Genomic DNA, 26,002 nt, shown 5'->3' on the forward strand with positions numbered 1-26,002 from the left:
CAGTGGTGACTAATGGTGGGGAAGCAAATACTTGGTGAACTTATATGGACCCATAAATTATAAAATGGAGTTGTTGGAATAATTTAGGAAAAGAAAAAGATAGTGCACCTTTTAAATGAGGATATGGGATTATTAATTAATTAAGATACTCTATATCTTATCAAAAGAGTATCCCAAGGGAGGATCGAAGAAAAAGAGGGCATGTGATTCAGTGCTCATGATCAAATTATTGACAATATAATACCCTAAAAGGGAGCACATTAATTGTGATACAAAATTGATTACGTATTTAATAATATTGCAAATGGGAGACAATCGTGTATCACGTTACTCAATAGGACACTAAGTAATTAATATTTCCAATGTCTGGATTACTCTATTGTACATAACCATGCATATATATATGGGTTAATGGGTACTATTATATGCTTGGATGGGTTGTTGAAGTCAGCATATGTCCTACTTTAGTAATCAAACGCCAGTTTGAAGTAACATTGGCAAGTCATTTGAGTGCAATCTAGGAGCCATTTGAGAAATTGTCTCTCAATTGGAACATTTGAGAACAATTTAATTGACTGCTTGTGCTTTAGCAGAACATGCATGATGCTCTTTAATGTAATTTGCTACAATTTTTTGGATATCATTTAGAGGTCATAGCCTTCAATTCTTGAAACCATACTATTCCCAAATTATTTGAGGATAAAGTACATGGGGATAAGGTTTGTCCCATTGGCAAAAAACTTGTGCACTTATCTTTTACCTTTTCCCCCCGTTTAGCTTATGTAGATTGTATATATATACATTAACGTAGACATATATTTTGTTAGGTGTGGAAGATTTTGGTTGGGGATAGATCTTTTCTAGTCGGGAGATTTAAGTTTAACTCCGATGTAATATGTGGGAAAAGGTGAGCGATTCAAGTACCCAAATTTGATATGGACATTGACCAATGAATTCTCGTCGTTAAAAAAAAGGTCATTAGAAATTAAAATTAAAGCTATTTTCAAATTTATTAAAGGTGGAATTAATCAGATTTGGACTGAATCTAAATCCTCTTCCTACATAAAATTTATACTATGATCAAAACTAAATAAAGATGATCTTTTGAAGAGAGATTGGAAGGTCAATATTTGTCATGTGTTTCGGGAGGGAAACAGATGTGCAAATCTGTTAGCAAATAAGGCTATTCAGCATGATCGTGGAGTTTTGGTCCTTCATCAACCTCCTGTGGATATTATAGAGATGTTAAGAGAAGATGTTATTGGAATCTCTTGGACTAGGTGTGTAGTCAGGAATGTTGAGTAGTTAATTTTGTTTGTTTTTGCGGTTATCCCCCTCCTTGGTATCAAAAAAAAAATAAAGATGATCTAAATCCATATGTTATTAAGCTTTGTCATGGACTACAAACTGTAAAGTACGTAGTACGTCGACCCCAAAAAGGAAAGTCCAGTGGGTTGGGCTGTATTGGGCCTGGACTGGGTTCGATAACTGCTACTGTCATTAAACCATGACTGATTAAACCAAATATCCTAGAGTCTTCTATTGATGCCAAGTGAAGAATAGACATGATCGACGGAGCAGATAGACACACAACATATGGATATTATAATTTTCAGCTCATACACATCAATAATATTGTTCTTTTTGAATTGTTCAGTTCACATAAATACATTGGACCCTCACGGTGAAGCACACTTAATTCCGAAATTACTATGGGATGTGATTCATCTCCTAAAAAAACACGTTGTTAATGATAATTAAATAACTGAATTTATTTATATATGTTAATTTTGCATTGATCCCTTTCATGGGTTTAGGGGCCCTCACCACCACGGGTCCTGTAGTATGAATAAGGACCGTTTGATCCTACGATAAATATGATCCAAACAGATTTTCGTTTACAGTTTGAAACTATGATTTCTGTGTTTGTGACATAAAACTATGATTTTGTTGTTTAAAATTAAATTTTAATTGCGTTTATTACATAAAGAATATGGACAAAAAGTCTGATACTTAGATAAAGTTGACGGGATACTTGAATATTCTTTGATATTCAGTAAACCACACATTTGGGATGGGTCCCATCTTGATTCGTTAATTTCTGTTTGACGACAAACATGGTGAGAAATCCAACTACGTTGCACAAATTCAACCGTGAAAGGGCAGAATCATTCATGGTTCTTAGTTGTTTGTCGTTTTCAACGTAATCAAGACGGATTTTAATCTTTGTTCATGGACAACTACAAATGACAATTTGAAAATGTAAGAAACACTGACATTTAAGACCCCAAAAAAACGAAAGATATCAATAGAGTTGGTTTGGTCGACAATCGATTACGTTAGATATATGTGTATTCAATGTTCGATTTCAACTACAAACGTAATTCTCTGTGATATTTAAAAAAAGAAGATATTTTGGATTAGCGATAAGATAAAAAAAAAAAAAAAGGGACAAAAAAAGTATTTATTTATAATTTCTAGCTTCTAGTTAAAATTATGCATAAATAACTAATGTAAATTTTTATTTAACATGAAATTTTTGGTACCACATCTTAATCGGTTAGAAAATTCAGTTCAAACACTTCTAATCAATATTGTGCGCTTTGAGAGAAAGACTTGCATTTGTTTATATATATTCGGTTGAGTTATGCAAATCCAATATGGAATAAAATTTTAAAATCTTCAATAATTAATTTGAATCACAAATGGTTGGTGGTGAACCCATGACATATTAAATTTTTTTATTTTTTAACATATGTTGTGATTAATGTACCGACAAACGTGTGGGCATTTGAAATTGTATTTTTATGATGCTCATTAATACGCTAATGACTGAGATGATTCATGATTTCGTATGGCAATTTAAAATAATTGTTTTTTATTTTCTTAAAATCGTGAAATACGATGATGATTATTCTCAAAAAAAGAAAAGAAAAGAAAAAGAAATACGCTGATGACTTTATCAAAGAAAACGAATAGTCCACTTGTTGATGTGGCGACAAAAAGATCTCGAGCGATTCCACGTCATCGTGCACGTCATGTCCTCCAATATTTGCGCTCTATTTACCGAATAGCCACACAACAAGTGTCGCCGTGTCATTTACGGAATTGGACTGAAAAATATCCAGGTTGGCAATATAAAGGTCTACAACAGAACATCACTCCCGTATCCTTACTCTGGCTCTCCCATCACCACTCTGACACACGCAGATGGCTCGATTCCCCTTCGCCTCGGCTATCTTGCTTCTGTTATGCAGCGCCGCGGCAGCCGGCGGCGTATCAAGTTTCCTGGACTCCAATCCTATCCGGATGGTTTCCGAAGGCCTCGGTGAGTTGGAGGCCTCCGTCCTCAAAGTCATCGGCAACACTCACCACGCACTCTTCTTCGCTCGATTCGCTCACAGGTGAATACTCGATCTCTACTTCATTTCGAGATCGTAAACTTATATGCAGTAGTAGATTCGTGATCGACTTTGATCGTTTTAGGTTCGGGAAGAAGTACGAGGGCGATAACGAAATGAAGCTCCGTTTTGCGATTTTCTCCGAGAATGTTGATTTCATCAGAGCCACCAACCGAAAACGATTGCCTTACAAGCTCGCTGTTAACAGTAAGTGTTTGATTCCTTTTTCGGTTTTATTGAGTTTCGTATTGTTGTTTTACGTCTTGAAACTTCATTATATATTATTGACAGTTTATATTTCAACCTCAGATTTGTTGAATAGAGTCAAAGATTTACCCAAGATTTACTTTATTGATTGAAGACTTTATTGACAAACTCAATATTGATTGAAGACTTTCCTTAATTGAAGATTCGGCAATCAATATTGATTTGTCTAAGTTCACAATTGATGCCTCAATTGTTGACTTTGATAGTGACTTTGATAGAGATTGTAATTACGTAGATCATTGATTGTAAACCAATGTAATAGCTATATAGGTGTTTCCCACTTCAATAAAAGATCAATTGATTGCAAAATTAAGTTGGTATCGGAGCAAGGTTCTCTTAACATACTACCTCTCCATCACCGTAGCTACTAGGGGCCGACTGCTCCAACCATCCGACAGAAGCCGATTGCTTCGTCCATAACAGGTGCCGATTGCACCATTGAACCAGAATCTCATCCAGAAATTACAAACAACTCATGGCTGAATCCGGTGCTCTTATAGTTCCACCTGTGGTGACGCCAACTCAAGAACCAACCTCTATTCCTTATGGGATCAAACTGAATGGCTCAAATTTCACTCTTTGGTCTCAGGTGGTTACTATGTTCGTTGCTGGACGAGGAAAGATGGAATATCTCAAAGGTACGACCTCGAAACCTACTGTTAGTGACTCTACATATAACAAGTGGATGATGGAGGATGCTACTGTAAAAGGCTGGCTTATTGGCTCTATGGAGGCCGATATAATGAATCTCTTTATTCGTTTACCCACTGCGAATGATGTTTGGGATGCTGTGTCTCAAACATATTTTGAGGGTGCTGATAAATCTATTTTGTATGATCTGTCTCGAAAAGCTATGGCAACTAAGCAGGCAGGGCGACCTGTGGCTGCATACTATTCCGATCTTAAGGTTATTTGGCAGGAGCTTGATCATCGTCGTCCAATTACCTTTACTCAGCCAGATGTGATTAAGACTCGAATGGCTGAAATTGATGAAGATCGAGTCTATTCTTTTTTGGCTGGGCTTGATGATATATATGATTCTGTTCGGGGAGATATTCTTCGTACTAATCCTCTACCTGGACCTGATAATGCTTTCTCAACTGTGAGACGTGAAGAACTTCGCCGGAATACAATGATGTCTTCAGAAGTTCCTCAGATGGCTATGGCAGTTCGAAAATATGGAACTCCAACAAGTTCTTTGTCACTTTCAGTACCTACTGGTGGTAAATGTACTCATTGCGGCAGCACCAAACATATTGTAGATACTTGCTTCAAAAAGCATGGATATCCCGAGTGGTGGCAGGCTCACAAAGAGCGATTACAAGCTCGAAAAGGTGGTAAAGTTGCGCTATGCACCTCACCTACAGTCCCAATGGCACCGACTCCTTCTTCAATGGATACCATGGCTTCCACTACTCCAGTTGATATCACTCACTCTATGGTAGATCCTACTCTTCTCCAACAGTCAGGTAGTGTTGGTCTAGCCCTTCTTGCAACAAATTCTGAAAAAGATCCCGGTTGGATTCTTGACTCTGGTGCGACTAATCATATGACCTTTGATGCGTCCTTATTACATGATGCTTGTTTACCAAATTGCTCTACTGTCACCAATGCCAATGGTGTTTCATATCCGGTTACGGGCGCTGGAAGGGTTAACTTAACTCCTTCATTATCCTTGGAGCACACTTTATTGATTCCTGCTCTTTCCAATAATCTTTTATCTGTGCCACAAGTTACTACACAACTAAATTGTTTAGTATTAATATATCCTACTTTTTGTTTCCTTCAGGATCTCTGCAACGGGGAGATAATTGGGCGTGGTACTAAGAGAGAGGGATTATATTATGTGGAAGATGTTAGTATGGGACGATCTCTATCAGCAAAAGGGTCATCTAGGGCATCAGAAGATCAGATTCGGTTATGGCATCATCGTTTGGGTCATGTCTCCTTTGGTTACTTGAAATATTTATTTCCTACTTTATTTTCTACATGTGAACCTTCCAATTTTCAGTGTGATACATGTGTTTTGGCCAAGAGTCATCGTGCTACTTATTCTGATAGTTCTAATAAAAGAGTTGTGCCTTTTGCGTTGGTTCATTCGGATGTTTGGGGACCTGCCCCTGTTACTACTTCTACTGGCTTTAGATGGTTTGTATTATTTATTGATGATTGCACTCGTATGACTTGGCTTTACCTTATGCGTCATAAGAGTGATGTGGCTGCTTGCTTCCGCACGTTTCATACCATGATCAAAACACAATTCTCTGGTAATTTACAAGTTCTTCGATCTGATAATGGTGGTGAATTTGTAAATCAGGAGTTACAAGCTTATTTTCAGACTCATGGAATTTTGCATGAAACCACTTGTCCTTATACACCACAACAGAATGGTGTTGCTGAGCGCCGAAACAGACAAATTTTGGAGATTACACGTGCTGCCCTTATTGGAGCCCACATGGCACCACGTTTTTGGGAAGAAGCTGTTACCACAGCTGTATATCTTTTGAATAGGGTACCCACTCGTGTTCTACAATTTCAGACACCACTTGATAAATTGGCATCCTATGTAACACTGCCATCGCACCTCACACTTCCTCCCCGGGTGTTTGGTTGTGTTGTGTTTGTACATTTACAGAAACATCTCCGCACGAAACTTGATCCTTGTGCCCTCAAGTGTGTATTTGTCGGTTATCATCCTTCACAAAAGGGTTACCGTTGTTTTCATCCTCCTACAAGTAAGTTTTATGTTACTATGGATGTCACCTTTTCTGAACATGAAATGTTTTTTTCTTCACCCAATTCCATGCTTCCGGGCCCGAGTGGTGATACTGTTGTTGAAGCTCCAAATTGGATGGAGTTGTTTCCTGATCCACTGTGTGTTGCCGATACTGTTGCTGAAGCTCCCTCTCTCTCATCTTCGCTAGTACCCACTCCTGATACTCCTCGTACAGATCCTCCTGAGGTAAGCATTGAGTCTGATGTTAATACTAACAATATTTGTGATAATACTTGTGTCTCGATTGAAACTGACAGATACGTACTCCCACCAAGAAGTACTCGTGGTGTTCCACCAGATAGATTTTCACCAGAGGTTGTGCGAAAAGTGAAATATCCTATTGCTCAGTATGCATCCACTCACCGACTGTCAAAGGAATGCCGAAGCTTTGTCAGTAATATGACTGTCATAGATATTCCTACTAAAGTGCAAGAGGCGTTGTTGGATCCAAAATGGGCAACTGCAATGACTGAGGAGATGACAGCACTTGAGAAAAATCAAACTTGGGAATTGGTGGAGTTGCCGAAAGGAAAAAAAGTTGTTGGTTGTAGGTGGGTGTACACCGTCAAGTGCAAGCCTGATGGTTCGGTTGATAGGTATAAAGCTAGGCTTGTGGCTAAAGGATTCACCCAGACGTATGGGGTTGATTATCAGGAAACCTTTGCTCTTGTTGCAAAAATTAATACGATTCGAGTCCTAATATCCCTAGCTGCAAATTTTGATTGGCCTCTACAACAATATGATGTAAAAAATGCTTTTTTACATGGTGAGCTACAAGAAGAAGTTTATATGTCTCTGCCCCCAGGATATGAAGCTCCAGGTGATCAAAGTGTCGTGTGTAAACTGAAGAAAGCCTTATACGGGTTGAAACAATCTCCTCGAGCTTGGTTTGGTCGATTCCGACTTGCTATGAGAAGATTCGGCTATAAGCAAAGTAATGCAGATCACACTTTATTTTTGAAAAGAGTTGGTGATAAATTAACGGCTCTCATTATTTATGTTGACGACATGGTAGTAACAGGCAATGATTCTGAAGAAATGCGTAAACTGAGAGACTATTTGTCAACTGAATTTGATATGAAGGATTTGGGAGGATTAAAATATTTTTTGGGCATTGAAGTTGTTCGTTCTGAGCAAGGCTTATTTTTGTCCCAACGAAAGTATGTGCTTGACTTATTAACAGAAACTGGTATGCTTGGATGTCAGCCAATTGGATCTCCTATGGAACAAAATCATGGATTAGAAGAGTCTTCGAATCAAACTTCAATAGACAAATTACGATATCAAAGGTTAGTTGGGCGTTTAATCTATTTGTCTCATACGAGGCCAGATATTGCATATGCGGTCAGTGTTGTGAGTAGATTTATGCACAATCCTGGTAAACAACATATGGATGCAGTTATTAGAATTCTGAGATATTTAAAATCTGCACCGGGAAAAGGCTTACTCTTTTCTAAGAATGGGCATGCAGACGTATGGGGCTATACCGACTCAGATTGGGCAGGTAAAGGAGACCGAAGAAGATCAACCACTGGGTATTTAACTTTTGTTGGAGGAAATCTGGTTACTTGGAGAAGTAAAAAGCAAAAAGTTGTCTCATTGTCTAGTGCAGAAGCCGAATACAGAGCAATGGTGAAAGGTATTTGTGAGTTGTTATGGCTCAAACGGCTTATGGGGGAGCTGAGTTTGTCCATTAAAAGACCAATGAAATTGTATTGTGATAATCAGTCAGCAATTAAAATTGCTGAGAACCCAGTGCAACATGATCGGACTAAACATGTGGAAATTGATAGGAATTTCGTGTATGAAAAGCTAGAAGAAAAAATAATTGAAGTTCCGTATATGAAGACCGAAGATCAGTTGGCTGATATGTTAACCAAGGGAGTGTCAAATTCAATGTTTGCTGATTCACTTGTCAAGCTGGGCATGTACGATGTCTATGCACCACCTTGAGGGGGAGTGTTGAATAGAGTCAAAGATTTACCCAAGATTTACTTTATTGATTGAAGACTTTATTGACAAACTCAATATTGATTGAAGACTTTCCTTAATTGAAGATTCGGCAATCAATATTGATTTGTCTAAGTTCACAATTGATGCCTCAATTGTTGACTTTGATAGTGACTTTGATAGAGATTGTAATTACGTAGATCATTGATTGTAAACCAATGTAATAGCTATATAGGTGTTTCCCACTTCAATAAAAGATCAATTGATTGCAAAATTAAGTAGATTAACCTGTTGATTGAATAATCAATTTGTTGGTTCTATGTTTGCCATATAGAATTCGCTGATTTGACGTGGGAGGAGTTTCGAAGGCATAGACTAGGAGCTGCTCAGAACTGCTCTGCCACTTTAAAGGGCAATCACAAGCTTACCGATGTTATCCTCCCCGAAAAGGTAACTTTTCTCATGTTAGATGATTCCATAATCTGAACTTGGTTTCTGCTACTTCATGAGCTATACTGAGTCAAATGGAAAGTTGGACCAATTATTTAGTGGACTTGACTCGCAACATGATCATTTTCTGGTTTGTATAAGCAGGACAATGCCTTTTAGTATAGTATTCTATAGATTTCTGTTTACAGAAATATAGTCTGACATTACATTCCTGGGCTCAATGTGCAGAAAGACTGGAGGGAAGAAGGGATTGTAAGTCCAGTCAAAGACCAAGGCAACTGTGGATCTTGCTGGACATTCAGGTTGGCTTCATTCTGAGATATATTGTCCAAGATATCGATCCATGGTGATATGCTATGCAATTTCAAACCATTAATTTACTAAAAAAATAATTGCAGCTCTACTGGAGCTCTTGAGGCAGCCTACAAGCAAGCATTTGGAACGGGAATCTCTCTTTCTGAGCAGCAGCTTGTGGACTGTGCAGGAGCCTTTGATAATTTTGGCTGCGATGGGGGATTACCGTCCCATGCATTCGAATACATCAAATATAATGGTGGCCTTGAAACGGAGAAGGCATATCCCTACACTGGACAGAATGGTCTCTGCAAATTTTCATCTGAGAATGTTGCGGTGCAAGTCTTGAGCTCAGTCAATATTACCCTGGTAAGTTCAGTGGATAATTCTCCAAGATATGCATCAACTGATTGTTTAGGAAGACTTATGCCCTTAATATGGTAGAATCACTCTCCTTACTGATGCCAAGGTAAAGTGAGCAAGCTTGGGTGGCATGACAATATCTACAATAGTGGATTGAAATAATAGTTGGAATGTTCACTACTTGTTTTATCCTTCATTATTTGACATTTTTTCTGCTATTCTAATTTGACTCGAGGATCACTCGTAATCTAGTCATTTTCATTTTGGGTGAAATTTGACAGGGTTCCATGTATAAAGTTGTAAATCACCCTCTTGAATTTATATTAATATTGACGGAGGACTCTATGAAGAACGTAGTTCCATTAAAATTAACTTTTTATGGATTCCTGCAATCAACCCCAAATTGTTTGAAGTAAAGGGTTTGACGCTGACAACGACGGTGGACTGAAAACTGTCCCTATCAAGATAAAATTTTAATGCTTTTGGTAGATTTTCAGTTTCTAACTTTATGGACAAATTTAGGGTGCTGAAGATGAATTGAAGCATGCTGTTGGTCTGGTTCGCCCTGTGAGTGTGGCATTTCAGGCAAATAAAGAGTTCTCGTTCTACAAGAGAGGTGTTTTCACCAGTAACACTTGTGGCTCGACTCCTATGGTAAGTTTAACTAGTTTAAAAGGAAACTGCTTATGAGATGGGAATAACCCCAAATTTTATTTTCTATTGCACTCTGATCATTTGAAAGTTTTAAGAAATTAGGTGTAAAAATTGACCAATAAGCTGCATTCAGGTCTCTGGTTTTTTAATTGTCATCAAGAGCCTTTCTTGGCTACTCTACAGATATACTTGCAATTGTCATAGATATGAAAAAGGAAGAATATAAAATAAATGCTACTGATAGAAACCGCTCTCATATCGTATCCTATTTTCTCAATTTCTGTTACTGCGCATATTTTTTATGTTCAAATGTATGGATGTAGAATTTTCTGGTTTGTATTTATGAAGAATAAAAAAACTTGAGTATTTGGTTTTCTTCTTCCTTTGCATTCATCCACATGATGGTATCTGACATATCTAACATTATGTGGGTTTGTGGTGTAGGATGTGAACCATGCTGTTGTTGCTGTCGGATATGGAGTCGAAGATGGTGTGCCATATTGGATCATCAAGAATTCCTGGGGAGCAGAATGGGGTGAAAATGGCTACTTTAAGATGGAGATGGGGAAAAACATGTGTGGTAAATTTCCAACCCAACCCAACTTGAATTGAATTATTTCCTGATCCAGCAAGGACTTAAAGCACGCACTGGAATTCACTTGCGTCTATAGACAATAAGGCAATAGTACAGTCTATACGTGTTTGATGTGTGTGTGTGTGTGTGTATATATATATATTTGAACCAGCTCACTATGATACGATAACAAATCGCAAAACTGTGAGTCAAGAGTTTGGTGCTTAAATTGCTACTGATATCCATGTTCTTATTGCAGGTATTGCAACTTGTGCATCATACCCGATTATCGTCTGATCTGATGACAGAGAAATGGCAGGATCGATTGTCGAGCAGTTATGACTTGTGATTCCCTTCTCATCTTAATTCGATCTACAATGTAATGATGTAGCAATTATTATGGCACTGGTTCAATGTACAAAATAAACTCTAGACCAAATGCCCTTGAAATTACTTGTATCTCCACAAAGACCTTGTGAATGATGCACAGTCATCTTTATGAATATTGTACTGTGATGCTAGAGTATAAGAAAGAGAGCCAGAGTATTATCTTTCGAGAAAATTCTCTCTTATCTTTTGGCTTTTGGTCTGTGAAGAATGCAGAAAGAACAGAAACTGTTTGTTTGCAGAAGAATTTAGGGCTCATTGGCCTAATAAAATTTGAGAACCTTTGTGCTCGATCTGGTCTACATGTTCTCATTAAATTAGCTAGCTTTGGTCATCTTAGTTCTTGCTCTTACTTTTTTGCTCCGGTCCGGGAATTAGGTTCTTTCCCTTATTTGTAGGTCATCTCCTGAAATGTCCTCTAGTTTTCCTTTGCTTTATTTTAATATACTGTGACTTATCAAACAAGAAAAAAAAGCTCTCATTAATTTCATCAATTGAACACCATTTGTGAACTTCGAACTGGAGATTAAATTGGGTTACTCCTCTCTTTTTAATTTCATCAATTGTAAGCCTTAACATAGCCTAACAAATAAAATAAAATAAAATAAAATAAAGATTCCCAAAAATCCCTAAATTGACGAACCTCATATGGGCTATTCTCTCTAGCCTCTCTCCCTAGCCACTTGCCCGCCCGCAAGAAAATTGTGGCTTATTGGACTAAAGGCCCAAATTTGGTGGGCTTGGCCTAACAATTAAGCCGGCCCTTTACGGGCTGATATTTCGGTCCGGGCTTACATATTCGGACTGTTAAAACCGGAAGATTGGCCCATTTTGTTTGTGTGCTTTGACGGCGTGGCGAGAAGCTGGAAGGAAATTATGAAACACGAGAAAAGTTCCGAGTTGTGAAGAAGATCTCAGCGAGAGAGAATCACACTCCAAATTCTAATGTTGATTTCGAAACCCTAGGAAACAATAAGGAGAAGAAGATGTCGACTGAGAGACACGCTTCCTCGCCTTCCACTTCTCCTGAAGACAATTCCATGTAAGGTTTTTCACCATCCAATCTGTTACGTTTGCTCTCTTGACAGTTGACTCGTTTCGCTTGCTTGCGATAGAAGGAAACCTAAGATTCTTTTCTTTATTATATGAGGAGTGAAGGAAAGGAAGAAGATATCTCCAATCATCCATTTCCTTTATCGTATCTTCTCCAATCAATCACTTAAATGACTTGTTGCGATCATATAGATTTCGATTTTTTTTTGTATTGTTTTAGTTATTTAGTACTTTGTATTCTTTTTCTTACTCAAGCTCCTGTTGCTAATGGTAATGGAAGGTTTACTGATATACTGCACGAAGCTCCTTTATTCGCTCACAGGAAGTCCAGGAGCCTTTTCGGGAGTGTTTTCTACTTCTTGATACTGGCATGTACAAATTCTTAATTAATTATGCTTTGCTACTGTTTTCGTTGTTCAATTTTTATGGGGAGAGAATGAGGGCTGAACTCTGATTGCTCTTCCTATTTTTAGGCAGTCTATGGTGTTTTGGCCGCAGCAGCTCCGTGGATATTTAGTCCGATACAGAGATTGATTCCTATTTTTCTTTGCAGTTACAGTTGCGATGTTCTTCTTTTCATACTAACAGGTCATCTTTCTTAACTTGATACTTTTCTAATTTATTTCTCTTTTTGGTTGAAATTTCTATCTGCAGAATTTATTATCTTGAATATTTCATAAATCCAGAGTACCTCCAAATGAATTCAACAATAAAGGATAATTTGACATGATATGATGATTTTGTATCATTTTTTTTTTGTTGTTTTCATTTTCCTATGTTACAAACTTACAATTTTCCATGAGGGATGCAAGCCTCACATTCTTTGGAGTACCCTGACCTTCATATGCGGTCTGCAGACCTCACAGAGAAACATCTTCCACAGCCCTTTTGATTTCAGACTAATTTTATCATTATTTAGTCTACATCATTCAGGCTTGTTTATTGCTATGGCATAAGCATTTTCATATAAGGAGGATTATTTGTATCACTTTTGATATTTTATTTACATCATTCAGGCTTGTTTATGACAACAGCTTAAGTGTTTTCATATAATGAGCACTCTGTTTATTGCCTTTGAAAATGATGAATAATGCCTCTTACTCATACATTTTGAGTAAGAGATTTTAAATAAAACTGGAGAATTTTCTTAGGAGAACAGGAGTAGAGGTGAAAGCACATTATATTTCATGTTTGTGTGTGCATGCTTGCATATGAGAGACATCATATGTTGCTCAAGTTATCTATCTCTTCAACTTTTATGTTGCTGAGCTATGAAAATACAAGGTGAGGGTAAGGTGAGGGCATAGATAGTATCTAAAATAACTAGTTCTGCCGCTCTTTCTTTGGGTGGTTAAAATTGACCTCTATGGCTTGGACATTTGAAATTCCTCTCTTAGTATGTGTTTCCTAGAACATCAGAGAATTCTGGAAATTATATGCTATTACTCTTGGAAGTCAATTCCCCTTATCAAAATCATATTTTATTGTCTCAGGCATCTTTCAACAACATTTGGTTTACCAAGTCGAGAAAATAAGGTTGCAGGTAATCTTGATTGAACAATAGGTTATGAGTGTTTTGCCTAACTGTCCTGCTTCCCCCCCACCCCCGGCCTCTTCCACAAAGCATAATGTGGGAAAATTCCATTTGTTTCTGGTTTTCAGGAGTTCTTTCAAAGTCTCCAAACAGTTTGCCTTTTATATGTAGACCCTTTGCTCTTACACAACTACTTGGCGCTCATATAAGTTGCTTTTTGAACTGAATGCCTGGATTGCATCCATATACAATATCTTTGGGATGAATGATAATATATTTTGAGATAAGCAAAGTGTTGGGAATCGATGTTTGGCATTTTCTAGTGTGCTTTCGGAACCTCGAAACATGTGTTCCAAAAGTTACACATTAACATCAGTCGTATTCTGTTTTTTCAGGGCTATTATAGTTTCAGCCAGAAATTGAATCATATTGTTCGCCTACCTTTTGCCATCACTGCTTATGGTAGGTACATACATATGGGATTTGGTTGTAAATCCTCTATGTGGATACATACAAAAATAGCAATGTCAATCTCTATTGTAATGAAATCCTTGCTAAATTCAGTCAAGTCAAATCATACTCATTTTAACACGGGTCCAAACTCCAAAATAGTTGTTTGATTTCAGTTGGAAGTGCATTTTAGGGCTTTTATTATCCATGGACTATATTTTATAATTGTGGTTTGTCATCTTTGCTACTATAGATTTCTCTTGTCCAGCCTGCAGTCAGGGCTTTAGAATGCAAAACAAATCAAACAAAACTGGCATTGTTGCATCATCATAGGGATTGAGGTTGAAATTACATGGATATAATAAAAGCTCTAGACCAGTGGATTTTTTTTAATTTTTTAATATGATTATCCTACTTGGTTATAAAATAATTATATCTCCTGTGACTGCTACATCTATTCCCTTACTGGTATGTATTCTGTTCATGATGTTTGTAATCTACAACAGGAACTTCTTGTCTTATTTTAATCATCTTAGTTGCTAGTTGCTACCATCATCATCATCGTGATATTCAACATTTTAGATTAATGCTAGGAACTGCTGCTATGCTGCTTGTCATGGCTTGGAGACCCCATATCAGTATTCTTTCTATCTCTGCATTACTGAGGTATGCATATTACCTACCTAGAATGCTGAGAATATGATAATTTTGGATGTCTGCAAATGTAAAAGTTCAAAACGTTTTTCATGAAAAATATGAAGAATCGTGATGGCAGTAATTGTTATTGAAAGTGTCAAAAATTAAAATGTAAGATTCTTTCTTAATTCATCGTAATTTCTTGGTTTCCCATTAAATCAACGGGATTATCATGTTGATTGAAGCAATATGTGCTGGATCCTTCATGACTGCCTACATAGGTGAGTTTTAGATACATGCGGGCATTTGAGGTGGTTGAATGGTGCATGCTGATATTTGATTTGTGGTTGCTCTGTTGGGTTCTCTCTCTCTCTCTCTCTGTGTTTGTCTTCATAAATGTTTCAAGGATCTGGTTTTCATATTAGAAATTTAGTTGTTTTGTGCTCTTAGAGCACTGTATTTCAATCACATATTGTGAGATTGGTGGGATTGGGTTTGTTCAAAATCTGAGGTAGCTTCTTTAATTATATATTTTGAAGACCTTGCTTCTATGATTAAAATTTATTAAAATTTCCATAATTGGCATCTTCAGCCCTTGGCAAACTTTTTTTTGGTGCGATAGCTTTAACTGAACAATTGACCACAAATTTGAAAGTAACTTGGTGAATTCAAATCTTATTCAATATATGTGAGACTTATCATTTCTGCAGTATTTCATTGTCATGTAGGGATTTTTATGCTTGATAGATGCTAATGCAGCTGTGTTATCAAATTTCTCTCAGCAATTTGTGGGTTTCATGGAGTATAAGAATGATATGGGACATTTGAAGCTTCTTGGTGTATATGTTGTATACCAATATTTTTTGCATACTTTTTATCGGTCATGTTGAAGCCTCAAATGTAACGTTTTGCTTCTTTTAGACAAACGTAAGTTATTGTAATATTTTTGCTTTCAGGATATGTGCACCAGTATAATTCACTGGATTCTCAACCTGATGTTTTAAAGTCATTGTATTCTCCACTCCAACCATCGAGTTCTCTGGAAGTTTTAAGGTAACTCTCTGAAACGTTATTGCACTTTATGGACAGGTAGGAAGCAGGAGAAAATTCAAATATTATGGGATTTTAGAGTCATGGCCTAGTCATGAAGTTATAAATAAAACACAATAAAACTGACCCAACTATCCTTCTAACCTAAAGAAATACAAAATCAGGCCTAAACCGTGCTGATGAATCCCTTGCTAAACTTCATGACATTTTCGCATTTGTCAGTGAGGAGCATTTGCCACAGTAGTCTCTCTGTTCTCATATCGTGATACTGGCAGTTATCCCTACCAGAGTGCTCACAATGATATATAAATTGTTTGATTATGTAGTTGCTGGAATTTGTTTTCCTAAATTGAGCATTGTTGTCCACAACAGGTACAATGATGGCGGTCGACTCTCTGACCAGCAAATTGGTTTATTGCAATGTCAGCGCAAGAACCTTCACTTTTTGAGTGAGAACGTACTCGTGCATTTTTTTGTGGGTTCTTCGAAATTTGCAGGATTATATTATCTGTCATTTTTTTCCTCAAAAAAATCATCTATATACGTTTTACTCAGTTAAATTCAATTGAAATATGTTCATGCAGATTCTTCAATTGCAAGAGTGTTTAAGCAAGTATGAAAGATCTGATGATGGTAGCACACCTCAGGTGATTTACTGGCTGAATTTCATCTTCTTTTACATTCAGATATCTAAATATCGCAAAATACATTTCTGTTAGTACCTTTTTTTTTTTGCTCACAAAAATCAAGTTACCGGAGATATTTGTTAATCTAAATTGCTAGAGATGGATTTTCCCTGCAGCGTCAGGGCTTCTGGCACTTCATTGGTTCCATTAATTTGTAGAGAGTTGTCTTGCTGTCACCAGATATTCGTAGTTGGTCTGAGTCGACCTCCCATCCACCTGGTTGGGAGGGGGGCTACACATGCAGTTGTGAGTCCCTTGCCCTCTTGATCAGACTGTGGCTAGGTTGATTTCACACCTGGTCTGGTTGCAACAAAGTTCTTCCATAATCCCATTTGTATTGTTTAAGTTTTAGATTATCAAGATGAGAAAGGAGACGGTTATGGAGAAAGGAGTTTTAAGTTTCTATCATATGTGCTCAAACTTTGGAGTTTGGAACATATGGATGTCTGGAAAATGCCCTTGTGAGAATTACCAGCTGTTGACAGGGTTGGGTGGAGGTGGGACCATTTGTGAATTCAAAGGACGGGATATATAAATATTTGATTGTGTACTACAGAAGTAGAATGTTTACGGAAACATGGTCAAAACAATGATTTACCATGGCTTTTTTCCAGATTGATCTTGCCCATCTCTTGGCAGCTCGTGGTCAGGAATTGCGCACACTATCTGCAGAGGTAAGACCCAGTGGCAGTGATCATGGTGTTCTGTGCATGAAGTACACTTACTTAAGATAAAGAAATCATGCAGTCATTTTGTGATGCTACCTCTACTACAGTAGAAACTTTTCTGACAAAAATCTCGAGTCTCGGAACACAATACTGTTAGTATTCTGAGTTCCTTGATTTTGTTTCTGTTATGTGTGTGTGTCCATAGGGTACTTATTTGAGCATGACAATTGCCTACTTATCTGATTAGTGGCTATCGATTTTGGTTTATTGGCTGTTCCGTTTGACTGTATCTGTATCGTCACTCTTCAATATGTTAAGCATGGATTCTGATATGATCAAATGGGGAGAAATGATCTCGCATTATCAACAGTGAACTCCATGAATACAAGCATTCTAAGATCCAATAGAGAGAGAATGATAATAGGATTTGTCGGGCTGATTTGGCCATTGTTATTTCAACATGTAATCCTAATTTTCACTCTAGATAAACTTGAGGTAGCAAGCTTCTTCTTCTGAATAAAGGGATATGGATCTCTCAACTATGCTGTGATTGTAAGTTTATGGTAACCTTGAGCGTAATCTAAAAGAGGATGACCTTCGTTGAGAGAGTTCAATTACACTGCAGATGAATCAACTGCAATCTGAGCTAAGGCTTGCTTGGTCTTTGATTGCTGAGAGGGATTCTGAAGTCCAGCATGTTCGCAATATAAACAATCAGGTATGTTCAATCATCTTAAGCCCTTTGGATTGACGCTTTGTTGACACATTTTGTATATGATTATAGGGAGCCCTATGTATATTTTGCTAGTATTGATATCTTTTAAAATCCAAAATGTCAGGCGAGATCCAAACCCAAGATCTCGAAATTTACAACTGGTCCATTTTCATGCTACTGTGCAACCCTGTTTGGCTTTTTGCTATAATGGCTTTACCAAGAGTGAATTAATAGATTGATGCAGATGTGCAAAAACTCCCTTCATTTCACTTAGAAACACGTTAGTAGAACCTGAACTATTTTCTCATCCGTCTGTTGAAAGCTTTTGAATTCCAACTTCTTCTGTTGTCTGCAGATCCATGTTCTTTAAGGCTTGCATGTATAAGTACGTGGGTCACATTTGTCTGTAGAAATTGCTACCAGACTCTCCTCTTGTGCCTTACAAATGATTTATTCTGGCTAATCTTTGGGATCACGACATTCTTCTCTTAATTTTTCTTATGAAACCATGTCAAGTTTGTCAAAGAGAATGGAAGGCTGACAGCTATTTTAGCTGAATGGAGTACTCAAGCAGCAAAGGTATTCTTCTAATCGATTCATTTTACATTTTTAAATAACCAATTTGGGTTCCATAACTTTGATGAAATAGGTATTCTTAGCATAACCTCATAAAATTTATTGAAGCTTGAGCGGGCATTGGAAGTTGAGCGGACGTCAAATCTCGATTTGCAAAAGAAGACTTCGGCATTGAAAAATCAATTACATGTATCAACCGAGCAAAGTTAACAAAACGGTACGTATTTTCCATGATCATAAAATATGTTGAGCCTTCTTGACACACCACGGTTCTACTATTTCTTTTCCACCATGAAAGTAGTAGAATATGGGGTACTCAACGGATGGATGTACATAACAGTCTGATCCTCTGAGTTTGGCTTTTGTCAGAGTGTATAAAAATTCACTGCAATGGCAGCAAGGATCATCTAGATTTTTTTATTGTCTCGCACATGCATTTTCCACACCACCTAGGATTGTTAGCTTCTTCATTCCATTTCAATGTATGGAGCAGCGACTGGCAGGATTCTTAGTTAATTCCCTACACAGCGGGCTGGCAGTAACCTTTCCCGGACCCTCCGTCCTAGGTAACATAAGATCAGTTGGTTTAATAATGACGTTTTTTTAAAAAAAAATTAATTAAATTTTTATTTTTTCCACTAGATTCTTTGGTCGTAAAATTTGCATCGTCTAACCATTTTTTTTCAGGGACTTAACAAACTATCATGAATTCAGAAAATCGTTCTAAGCCTAACGTACGTTGGGCATCCTCAAATCATCCCTTCCCATGGTTATTGTAATTGTAATAGTTTACTCTTGATATAAATTCAATTTTTTTTTCCTTTTAGTTTTTCTTAGAAGAGGGAGTTTAAACAAAGGGAAGATTCTATATACCGAGAATAACTATTTTAATAAAAATGATATCTATATGGGTAATATTCTGGAGGAAAGAATTTGAACCTCTAAAACCCGTTGCCTTAGGCTCCGTTTGATACGTCGGATAAGACTTCGTATAATATAAAATTATCCTTTAATGAAGTTATCAGGTGTTTGGATGTTTTTTAAAAATATCTGGATAATATAATTTTATATAAAAGTGACTCTTATACGATGCAAGCAGAGTTGTGTCTTATCATTTCCCCATTTATGCCCAAATACCGGTTCATGTAACAAAGCAGTGCGATAGGCCCAACTTACAAAGAGACCCGGAGCCCAAATGGATTGGTCAGGAGGTCAAACCCAATACCTAACCAACAACGGAGGAATGGAGACGTACGTACTACATTGGGACAACCAGAGCCCACTAAATGCAGCCCGTTTGACAAGAGGTCAGCCCAGTCATGTTCTTGTCGTCCGCTAACTTAGGAACTAGCCCAGCCCACTAAAGGCGAACCATTGGCCAACACGTCAGCCCAGTCATATTCTTGTCCGCAAACATTGGAACTAGTCCAGCCCACTAAATGCGGCCCATTGGCCAACAGGCCGTCCTCTAACTTTGGAACTAGTCCAGCCCATAAAAAAAAGACCAAACGATTTCTACTTCTACAGTTCTACCCTCAATTATCGGATCGTAATAAATCATCATTTTTACAACTGTTTATCACTACATTACAATTTCCATGACCGAAAAAACTCCCCGACAATGTCGGACTCAGGAGGCCGGTCAATCCGGTTAGTCATATGAATTTGAATTCATACGAGACACCAATGGTAAAAAGTTCATATGACAATTCTTCTTTACCATTTATGCCTTAAAATAAATCTCTTTGAAATTCTCCCGGCAGAGAATATTTACGTCAGTTTTCTCATATGACCAAATCAAGCAGAACTACAAACATTATTGAGAAGTACATTCTTTTACATACATATATGGATGGAGAACTAGAGTCTGAAAAGTTTTTTAAAAAAAAATCCAAATTATTCATGAATTTTAATCCAAAACAAATCCAAATTACCCAAAAGACGAGAATATAGTTTCACCAAAAGAAGAACGAAGGAGAGAAAACACAAAAAAAAACACACACATACACACAGCACAGGAAATGGATACACTTAACATAGACATTGTGACAAGAACTGCCTCAGCAATAAAGAAAGATGTCAAAAAGGGGCCATGAGTGAATAGGTTTCAGCTTGGAATGATGGATCTATCTATAACTTAAACTACAAGGGACTTACGTGACTAGTCTCATTTAGAAAGAGACAACCAAACACATCATTAAAGAAGTCCTGACCTTTTACTAATTCTCCACCAGCAGCCACAGCTTCCACGTCGAACTTGCATGCTCTTGTACAATCGGGACAATACGTTACCTACAATAGACAAAGTAACTCATTATTCTCATAAACAAAACAGAAAACTAGCAAAAGAATCGATGAGCAAATGGCTTCTCTTCAAAATGTAATTCGATTATGTACGACTCAAAGGAACTGGCTGCTTAATTTTCAGACCTCCAGTAACTTTGGCTGAAAAGAGCTATCTAGCATTACATCCACACCATACATGGCCCTAGATGTCGGACTGTGCATCTCTGGATGTACCACAGCGGCACACTCAAAAACAGATCGAATCATATTTTTGACTCTCTGATGGATATCCGACCACTTGACTGAAATTATAAAATAACAAAAAAAAAGAAAGACAAAAAGGTTACATCAATAGTTAAGATGCCAACAAGCTTAAAAGTAACTTAATGTGAGAGCAGGATAAACAATCTGGCAAATGCAATGATACCTTGATGTTCTTGCTCAAACTCCCTCACAAAATCTTGAGTGTTGATGTGATTCAAACTTCCACGATAATTCTGAAAGCCGTGAGAGGATTGAGATCAGATGCAGAATGTACATCTAAGCTAGAAATGTAAAACATGCTTCCTGGTAAAGAAAGGGCTATAAAGAATATATTGTGCTCGCTCCAAAGAGCATTTTAGATAAGATCAATAAAGGATAAACATAAACAGAATAAGTCTTTGGGCTAAGGAGATATTTCTTAAACATACCATAACAGTAAAATGAGTCTCATACTCGAAGAAACTATGCTTTTCTAGGGAGTACGGGTTGTTTGCCAGTCTAACCTGAAAAGGAAAGAATGAGGTATATTTCATCGAAAAAATAATTGAGAAAGAACAAAAGAACAGGCCTTTTGTAGTCACTCCTTAGAATTTCGAACAGGATGAAGGTTTGAATCCTCCCACACGCTAAAAATAACTAATATTAGAAGAAATATAATTTATTGTAAAAAAAAGCATGCTTTAGTCATCCTCGATTGTTTTTAATTAAATGTATATACCATAATCCCCATATTTTTTTCCATAGGAGAAGGATCTCTTCCAGTGATTTGAGCAAGAATGCGTACCCAGAAAACATCAGCAAGGAATATTTCCAAAGGGTCCACGCTGCGAACAAGAACTATGTAACGGATATCAAACTTTTTCCCTCTGAACAGTGAAGGGTGCTCAATATACTTCTGGCATATTTTTGGACCAGTCTCCATAAGACGAATAATGGCAGACAGATTATCAGTTACAGTCGTATCAATAGTTCTGGCCATGTTCCAGGGTTTTAAGATCCATAAATTGTTTTGCCCATCCCTTTCACGTACATAATAGTCACCAATCAGTTGAGATAAATGAGTTTCAAGATTATACGTTGGTTGCAACCATTCAGGAGACCCACATGCCTGTAGAAAAGAAAATCACAGTTTGTTAACCTCTGGCAACAAAATAACAAAGAAGAAGGTTATTTTGAAGTGAGTTGTAGTTAACCACTTAGACAATGAGGATCAAAACAGATCAGACTGATATTGTGATAAAGAGCAGTGGACGTTGGTTTATTTACATAGCCCATATGCCACCATTCACATGTAAAATAAAATTGTGTTTTAACCTTTTGCAAAGTCTCAGCCAAATGATGTTTCATGACAAGACAAGCCTCGAAAGGAAATTGGTTGATGTACTGTTGATCTTTAATTCCCAGAGCTTTTTTTGTTTCTTCATCCAGCTGCATACTCATCCATATAATATCTGCATCCTTTGGTTCAGTAGCTGTATGCCCAAAAAGATAATAGTAAAAGAATAGAAAACAGTTAGCAAAGAGAAAAACATGATAAATTCACAAGATATAGAACTCCCAAAGTGACTCTTTTACAGATTACTAATAGCACACCATATAAATCAAACAGATAAAATGCTAAGGTTTCTCAACCACAGTGACAAGTGACAACAGTTCACCCAAAGTTTTTTAAAAAACTCCTAAACAAGTTGGCTTTAAACAAGGCATTTGAACCATAGATTATCATGAAAGAAAGAATTCTAAGTGCAGTACCAGAAAACTATGAATATGTTTGATCATCATCATCAAAACTTTTATCCAAAAACTGTAATTTTGATATGGGCTAATTTTCACTATCAATCAAACAATATATGATACAGGATGTTATCTTGTTAAAAGACAGAAAAAAAAAATTAAAGAAGCAAATGTGGATGAAGAGGAGTTCTGTCTGAGATCAGCCACGAAACTTACTAGTTACAAACTCAGAGCGGGTCAAAAACTCTTCCACCTGCGGTATGTCAGTGCAAACACGTAGAGGATTTTCAACACTATGATGAAGACTTCCAGTTTCAGAAGGCTTCACGAGCGGGGACACCAAGCTTTTGCTTTGCAATGTCTTGCAGTGGTTCTCAAATGCCTAAAAGCAATATGTGAATTAGGAATTAAACAAAAGAGAGAGCTCATAGGAAATAAGCAGTGATGATAGCCGATGGAGACAATACCCGAATAAAATAATTTTGAGGTGTATGGAACCAAGCTGTGAGTCGGGCAGAACGTTGTTTGTCCTCCCCAATACCAAATAAGAAATCCCGTGTGCACTCATCACCTTTTTTAACATCCTGAATTGGCCATAATATAGAATAACTGGAAAAAGAAATTTAGTCATGTCAAAGACTTCCAGTCGTTTTCTTTATAATTACACATGCACAAAAAAAGTCACATCAACCCATGCTTAAAAAGTAAAAACAAGGATGAATCAGTCTTAAAGTGCTAGTACCTTTCATGGTTTGGCATATAATAAATCAAAACACGAGTTTTTTTATATTGTTAAAAGCAGTTGACAGTTTATTACAATATCAACAACAGGTACACAGAACATTAGCCAAAACTCAAAAGTTCAGCAGTATGCAGCAAGACAAGGGAAGAAAAGTAGAGATGATAACCTAACAGCTGTTTCCAGTTCTCCGTCTGGCATGAAGAGAAAAGGGGCCACTCTGAAATTTGGCACATCACTATGACATAAAGCAGAACCTAGTTCATCCATCACATACCTGCATTGAAGTCCAAAACAAACAACTATCACTTTGGTGTCATATTGAAAACACAAAGAAAGATCAAAACCAGTGGCACTTGTCTATTCTTTTGGAAACTAAAACAATAAATCAACCCGCAGAAACATATAACACACAAAATGAAGAGACTGACTTGATAAATCAACCAAGACATACTTACCATACAGAGGTTTCATCAATCTTTTCCTCATTTGCAAGTCTATAGGTCATTAAGTACAGCCACATAGCATTAATGACACGATCCGGAAGTGGCTCTCCAGCAGTCCATTCAGGAAGACGTGGCTCAAGCATTGAATCAATCACATGTTTTTCGGTTTCTAATATTTTTGATGCATCAATGCCATTCAAAAGAGATAGCTTGGGAAGAGATTGGAGAATTTCTATGGCACTTTCTCCGAGGGGGCCAGGTATATCCAGCTGTAAAAAATTATCAAACAGAACTATAAATGTCTGGGATTTGATCGTCCAGAAAATGCAAAAGAGCTACTTCACAGGCTATACCTCTAACGAATTTAGGCAGGGAAACATCCTCAAGACTTCCAACAATTCACCAACAGAATTATCTTGGAAAGAATTTTCTCGGATATTCAAGTGTGAAAGCCGTGGCATCTCAACAGGAGTAAATGCCTGAATAAAAAATGTACGACTAGACATCAGTACAGAAATCTGGTGCAGCAGCAACTATTATCTGAAACAATGTGCGTGAGGAGCCACTAAAAAAATTGAATATAATGACAGTAAGCTGCCAACCTCACCCAACCGACGAGATTCTGTAACTCTCATCCCTTGAATATTGCATGCGTATCAAAAATTACCAAGACGTCCTTGAAGATAAAATGCATACCTTACAAATCAGGTTATTAATACATCTATTTGAAAGGTCAAGAGATGTCAAATTCTGTAAATGAGGGTCACTTTGGTTGGCACACCAAGGATGATCTTTGTCGACTAGTCCTGCACAAAAGCCCAATGCCCACTCACCAAAATTATGTGTGAAATGAGAATTCAATATTTCCAGTCTCGAACATCCCTCGAGAATTCTATCTGTCATGTTACCACTGCTGGAAGTGGATTAATATTAGTATCCCTCAGTAGGACAACACTTAAGAGAAACTTCAAATACAAAATCAATGGAAAAAATATTGTAGCACCAAACATACCAAATTTGTATAAGGGGGTTATTATTCAACCAGAGAGCTCTTAGATTCCTGAACTTGGTAACTTCCTCCACAACTATATCTGCACTCTCAAGCTTGTTCCCACACAAGCTGAGTGCTACTAAATCCTAATTGAACAAGTGCATATAAGCAGAAATCTTCTGTAAAGGAGTACTAATACAAATGCTCTGAACAATTTCAAGAAATCCAAAACAATGACTGACCGGGAATTTACTAGGCAAATCAAGGGCCATTAGCTTATCATCATCTATGTCTAGCTCATCAAGCTCCAACCACACAGTGCCCTCTCCTTTCTCTTTCGCATTCTGAATTTCTCCCTCCACAACTTCTTCGGCACTCAATTTGGGATGCACTTCAGTATCAGAATTATAATCGACATCTACACACATCAGAGCAGCCATCCTCTCAGCCAGCCCCGGAACTTCCTTCAACTGAAATTCCAAGCAAAAGCCCCAAACTCAACATAAATAATACACTCTTTTGAATCAAGAAATAGTTCCAAGCAAACAGCTAGTAACACTAATACCTGCTTGTAAGCATCGGAGAGGCGAAATGTCCACGCGTGGTCGACGAGGAAGACATCGGCATGCTTAGGCAAAGAGTCGGCAGCAAGTAGGAGTCTCCTCTGACGACCATCCTCACAGGGCTCGACCTGGAAGTAGGCGCCACCGTCAAAGGTCTCAGCGGTGAGTTTCTCGAGAAGTTTGCGGTGGAGCGAGCGAGGCAAGCCCGAGGCGGCAAGTAGAACGCCGTGGACTTTTACAAAATCTTCGTAGCTCTCAATTCTGGTCGCCGGAGCCGACATTAGAAAACCAAATGTTGAGTTTGGGGTCTGTGTTTCTGAGTTTGGTTTGTGCAGACTTGGAGGGAGGGTTCTCAGAGAAACTTCAGGAGGTTTAAGGAGCGTTCATAGTTCCTTACTTCCAAGTTCCATCCCCGGTCTAAATTATTTTTCTCTTTTTTAATTTGTTAAATATGAATTTTGTTTTTCAAAAGCAAAATAAGACTATACTGGGCCA

The 26,002-nt window shown here is 37.5% G+C and overlaps 3 protein-coding genes across 5 annotated transcripts; 2 read left to right on the forward strand and 1 right to left on the reverse strand.

The window, feature by feature from the left end:
• Window positions 1–3,149: 3,149 nt before the first annotated feature.
• On the forward strand, window positions 3,150–11,406 carry LOC119996375 (thiol protease aleurain-like). Its single transcript, XM_038842971.1, has 8 exons — window positions 3,150–3,404; window positions 3,487–3,608; window positions 8,729–8,844; window positions 9,073–9,146; window positions 9,243–9,507; window positions 10,024–10,155; window positions 10,600–10,735; window positions 10,989–11,406. Exons 1-8 carry the CDS (start codon window positions 3,211–3,213, stop codon window positions 11,024–11,026), a joined length of 1,077 nt encoding a protein of 358 aa, XP_038698899.1. The 5' UTR covers window positions 3,150–3,210; the 3' UTR covers window positions 11,027–11,406.
• A 565-nt stretch (window positions 11,407–11,971) lies between these two features.
• On the forward strand, window positions 11,972–18,932 carry LOC119996064 (protein FIP1-like). 2 transcript variants are annotated; one of them, XM_038842568.1, is made up of 14 exons: window positions 11,972–12,158; window positions 12,450–12,537; window positions 12,643–12,757; window positions 13,663–13,712; window positions 14,099–14,165; window positions 14,747–14,819; window positions 15,015–15,070; window positions 15,746–15,842; window positions 16,212–16,296; window positions 16,424–16,486; window positions 17,140–17,199; window positions 17,819–17,911; window positions 18,425–18,487; window positions 18,593–18,932. In XM_038842568.1, exons 1-14 carry the CDS (start codon window positions 12,103–12,105, stop codon window positions 18,692–18,694), a joined length of 1,068 nt encoding a protein of 355 aa, XP_038698496.1. In that variant the 5' UTR covers window positions 11,972–12,102; the 3' UTR covers window positions 18,695–18,932. The 2 variants fall into 2 exon arrangements, with proteins under 2 accessions (XP_038698496.1, XP_038698497.1); XM_038842569.1 differs by lacking the exons at window positions 14,747–14,819; window positions 15,015–15,070.
• A 1,565-nt stretch (window positions 18,933–20,497) lies between these two features.
• LOC119997981 (tubulin--tyrosine ligase-like protein 12) lies at window positions 20,498–25,923 on the reverse strand. Of its 2 annotated transcripts, none has more exons than XM_038845234.1 (15): window positions 25,510–25,923; window positions 25,187–25,414; window positions 24,966–25,090; window positions 24,650–24,863; window positions 24,307–24,432; window positions 23,966–24,222; window positions 23,677–23,784; window positions 23,236–23,377; window positions 22,985–23,150; window positions 22,349–22,506; window positions 21,819–22,142; window positions 21,463–21,537; window positions 21,198–21,267; window positions 20,915–21,072; window positions 20,498–20,776 (listed from the first exon to the last, which is right to left on the reverse strand). In XM_038845234.1, the coding sequence occupies exons 1-15, from the start codon at window positions 25,786–25,788 to the stop codon at window positions 20,627–20,629; spliced, it is 2,580 nt and encodes an 859-aa protein (XP_038701162.1). In that variant the 5' UTR covers window positions 25,789–25,923; the 3' UTR covers window positions 20,498–20,626. The 2 variants fall into 2 exon arrangements, with proteins under 2 accessions (XP_038701162.1, XP_038701161.1); XM_038845233.1 differs by having other exon boundaries at window positions 24,650–24,866.
• Window positions 25,924–26,002: the final 79 nt, after the last annotated feature.

Source organism: Tripterygium wilfordii, chromosome 4 (genome assembly GCF_013401445.1).
Source record: "Tripterygium wilfordii isolate XIE 37 chromosome 4, ASM1340144v1, whole genome shotgun sequence".
In the NCBI taxonomy this organism is placed as follows: domain Eukaryota; kingdom Viridiplantae; phylum Streptophyta; class Magnoliopsida; order Celastrales; family Celastraceae; genus Tripterygium; species Tripterygium wilfordii.

Excerpts from the sequence above, each read along its gene's own strand:
- LOC119996375 (XM_038842971.1), top strand. The coding sequence starts at position 3,211 with ATGGCTCGATTCCCCTTCGCCTCGGCTATCTTGCTTCTGTTATGCAGC. Across the intron at positions 3,405-3,486 it reads TTCGCTCGATTCGCTCACAG|GTTCGGGAAGAAGTACGAGG; the intron begins GTGAATACTCGA and ends TGATCGTTTTAG. Across the intron at positions 10,736-10,988 it reads GATGGGGAAAAACATGTGTG|GTATTGCAACTTGTGCATCA; the intron begins GTAAATTTCCAA and ends TTCTTATTGCAG.
- LOC119996064 (XM_038842568.1), top strand. The coding sequence starts at position 12,103 with ATGTCGACTGAGAGACACGCTTCCTCGCCTTCCACTTCTCCTGAAGAC. Across the intron at positions 12,538-12,642 it reads TTTTCTACTTCTTGATACTG|GCAGTCTATGGTGTTTTGGC; the intron begins GCATGTACAAAT and ends TCCTATTTTTAG. Across the intron at positions 15,843-16,211 it reads AGTTCTCTGGAAGTTTTAAG|GTACAATGATGGCGGTCGAC; the intron begins GTAACTCTCTGA and ends TGTCCACAACAG.
- LOC119997981 (XM_038845233.1), bottom strand. The coding sequence starts at position 25,788 with ATGTCGGCTCCGGCGACCAGAATTGAGAGCTACGAAGATTTTGTAAAA. Across the intron at positions 25,415-25,509 it reads TCTCCGATGCTTACAAGCAG|TTGAAGGAAGTTCCGGGGCT; the intron begins GTATTAGTGTTA and ends TTGGAATTTCAG. Across the intron at positions 24,867-24,965 it reads AACCCCCTTATACAAATTTG|CAGTGGTAACATGACAGATA; the intron begins GTATGTTTGGTG and ends ATCCACTTCCAG.